Consider the following 3,675-nt stretch of genomic DNA (forward strand, 5'->3'; position numbering starts at 1 on the left):
AGGCCATTCACAGTTCCCTGTGACTGCATTCATGGTCGAAAAACAAAGCCCATACAGATTATTGCTTCAACAAATATCAAATCAATTGAGGTAATCAATAGCAAAAAGTCTCACCAACCAAACAACCCTTGCCAGTAGGAGGGCTACTATGGAGACTTGCCCAATGAAGGAGACCACTCAACCACTTCTTACACTTGCTTAAGACATATGCGGAAACCTCACCACATTGCAATGACGAGTGACAGCAGAGAATTGGATACCTTGAAAGCTCCCTTATTAAAGGCAACTTGCAACACGATGACTCTGGTAATCCTCTCAAGGGCACCTCAAACCAGTAAAATTTGCATGCACAGAAAAACAAAATAACCTCTGACTGAAGGTAGCATAGCACTGCCAGAGTACACATCCACAAGAAGAACATACCACAACTGACGTAACAACCTAAGTTTGAAAGGCACATCCTGGAACAGCTAAATGGCACGCATAAGTACCACGAGAAAACATCCAGCTTTAACTCTACTGCCAGCCTTTCCATAACCATGTTGGCTACAGCATACCTTGAAAAGACAGCAGAAGGGAAGAAGCAATATAAATAACAGGCTAGAAGTGAATGCCTGTAAACCACATAAGAGCCTGTCCTAGGGGGGCACCAACAAGACATTTCATGCCCAAGGGAACCATGCTACTTTGTCCAAATTAAGGACGGAACACATGAGGAAATAGCAAGTTTCTTTTCTGGGCTACAAATGTGTCTCTGCTATGCCACAGGTCGCATGGCATATGTCCCTTAAAAGCATGCAAACACCCTCACAATGTCTCACAGATAACTCTACAATAAAAGATATATCCCTCAGCAGCAAATATACAATTAATTCCTGAACACCAAGAATTCAGATAACACGCAAAGTACAAAGCAAAGACATCAGCGATCAGACCGATAAATCAAGAGACTACAATCCACAAGTACCATAAGGTAGCTTTCTATTAGAAATCTTATACTTAGAACCTAGGATTGGATGGGCTAAATGCACACACACAAGGACCCGACTTCGACTATATGCCAAGCTACAGTCTCTACCTGGCTTCAGCTATCAGTTTATGGGTATGAATTGACTCTTGAAGCTGTAGCCAGTAGTAGTAACTTGGGTTCAATGCTGCACTCAAAATGGGTAATAATACTATGTCCAGCCATTTGATATCACCGCCTGCGAGGTCTTCCCATGTTCTTCTTCTCATTCTCAAAATGAAGGCGCAAGCTCTCGATTGTCTTTTGTTCACTGGGGGGAGCAAACTCAGGTTTTTTGCAAGAAATAATTTCTCTGCCAGCACCCCCTCTGCATACAATGCGTACAGTTATCTCTTGCCCCTCTTTGAAGAGCCGCTGCAGGATCGCAAGCCCACCTGTAAACCCTAAATCCTGAGCAGGGAGGTAGCCGATCCTGCCTGAGGGCAGGGTACAAAAGTAACCAACAGGCATGACTTCTTTGATAACTGCTTGCATGGCACCAGGGTCGGCAGGCTGCATCATCTTAGCAGGATCCATGTCAATGCGGCTGACTTCCTCTTCAAGGTCGAGCTCGGAAACAGAAGGGCGAGGCTCCCGTCTGTAGTTTCTACGGGGGCGTGAGTCGTATGTAGCTGACACTTTCAAAGTAGTGCAAGGAAGTACCTGAGAGACGAGGGCGCGGTCTACCATAGCCAGGCGGGACAAGCTCCCTCTAAAAAAGGCACAGGAAGACCACCTTCGCAGAGCGATGTGCCTCACAGAGATGCTCGAACTAGCTAAGGAGCTGAGAGACCTCATCATCGTGCCTGTTCAAATGCGTCCTGCAGGAATCTGCTCCAAAACCCTTTCAAATGCCGCTAAACCCTAACTCGTTCCCTTCAACAATATATAAGCAGTATAAGCAGCAAAATAATATCTTCTTTTGTGGCCAAATGAGGGAAAATGTGTACTAAGTGTACTGAGGCAAACAAGCTCTTTTTTTTTAAGCTCGCGCGACTCACCTACCAACAAGTCTCGCTCGCTCTTACCACTGGTATGTGTGTCTTTCAATAACAATATACAATATACACCCAAGAATCCTTTCAGATCACAAAAGACACTAGAAACTATGTCAATGAATAGGTGGTATAATTCCCATTCATAGTACAGTACGGTCTTTATACATAAGTACTGAAATCATGAGCCAGAAGATATATTAGTCTGCTATCTTCAAGCCAAGGACCTTGAAAACCATAGTTGAGAAGGTAACCCTCACAAGGGTTTTCAATCTCTAATAAAAATAACCGAACAATGGATGATCTTTTGTTATTGCTGCAGTTGTCGTTGTAATCCCAAGGAAAGAATCTCGTACTTGTCACCATCCAAGAAACACAAGCCTGTCAGAACTAGCATTACTTGGGAAGACAGGTGTCAACGACTCCCTCCCCTTGTTATTGGTGTCAAAAATTACAACAGAAACTAACAACATAACCTAAATCAAATATGAAGTTTAAAGAATGATCCAAAAAATTCGGACAACATCTCCTTTGTAAATTGGATCAAATCTCAAAAACCCAATCAAATGCCATCTCCTCCGAGACCCCCACTTGAGGATTAAAGCTTTTTTTTACAACCTTTGGATAGTTTTCAAAGTACATTATAGCATCAATAAGCACTATACAATTGTAAATTCTCCATTATATACTTACCTTCATCAAATTTGAGTTCCTGCATAAAAAGGTAGAATAAAAGAACTTTGTGTCAAGGACCAAGTTCCTATAAAGTTATGGTACTACGTTGCTGCATTTATTTACTGTGTTATTGCTATGCATTCATTCCTGGTGGCCATGAACACTCGTTAAAGTAGTGCCCAGCTAATAAAGTTGGGTATGGTCGCCCTGAACTGACACTATAATACTCTCAAGTCATACATATTGTATTTTTTTAAATATTCAATCATTACCACTTCTTATATGATCATTACCAGATGCATAAGCATATCAATATAATTAAATGAACTCGAACGATCTTTAATACCTCAAGCTAGAAAGTGAAAAGTCAAACTTAATCCAATCTATGTAAACCAAGTCTGAGTGTCGAGATGTAATCCATGGGGGTAACCCAATGGAAGCTATTAGCCTACCATGTGTGTTGTTTAAAGGATCCCAGATCTAGTCTACCAAGTAGCTATTGGAGTTTCTTTTTTTTGCAGTCAGTATGTAAAAGTTTTAAGAGAATACCAAAGCTAACACCATTTTTATGTTCAGCCCAACGCCAGACAATATTTATTCTCGACATAAAGTAAAAATCTACCAGGAATACCCATCTTTACAATCTAGAGCAATTTCATTACAAAATGTTAGTAAGTTAAAAGGCCAAACTACCAACTGCTAGAACTCCATCTAATCAAAGGGTAAGCTTAGGTGCCATCAAACTGCAAATTGTTTGTGATTGTGATCATTTTTTCAAAGGAAAAACCTTATCAAATCGCTTTACAGGACCCAAAAAGTGCATCAAAAATTACTTTAACAAAAGCGCATCAAAAACTGTATCAAAAAGTGCAAAATGTTTTCATTATCCAACACCATTTTCGGTCTAGAGGGAATATATACCAAATCCTGCAAACACTACAAATCTGCACCGTTTCAAAAGCATGTTATTCATCCTGAGTAGGTGCATGGGCACCTACC

The 3,675-nt window shown here is 40.9% G+C and overlaps 1 protein-coding gene across 1 annotated transcript; it reads right to left on the reverse strand.

The window, feature by feature from the left end:
* Window positions 1-850: 850 nt before the first annotated feature.
* On the reverse strand, window positions 851-1,886 carry LOC147420828 (uncharacterized). The gene has a single exon (XM_086504797.1). The coding sequence runs from the start codon at window positions 1,805-1,807 to the stop codon at window positions 1,199-1,201; it is 609 nt and encodes a 202-aa protein (XP_086360923.1). The 5' UTR covers window positions 1,808-1,886; the 3' UTR covers window positions 851-1,198.
* Window positions 1,887-3,675: the final 1,789 nt, after the last annotated feature.

Source organism: Adiantum capillus-veneris, chromosome 28 (genome assembly GCF_014529385.1).
Source record: "Adiantum capillus-veneris isolate H3 chromosome 28, ASM1452938v2, whole genome shotgun sequence".
Lineage (NCBI taxonomy): Eukaryota > Viridiplantae > Streptophyta > Polypodiopsida > Polypodiales > Pteridaceae > Adiantum > Adiantum capillus-veneris.

Coding starts and splice junctions, on each gene's coding strand:
- LOC147420828 (XM_086504797.1), bottom strand. CDS start 1,807: ATGATGAGGTCTCTCAGCTCCTTAGCTAGTTCGAGCATCTCTGTGAGG.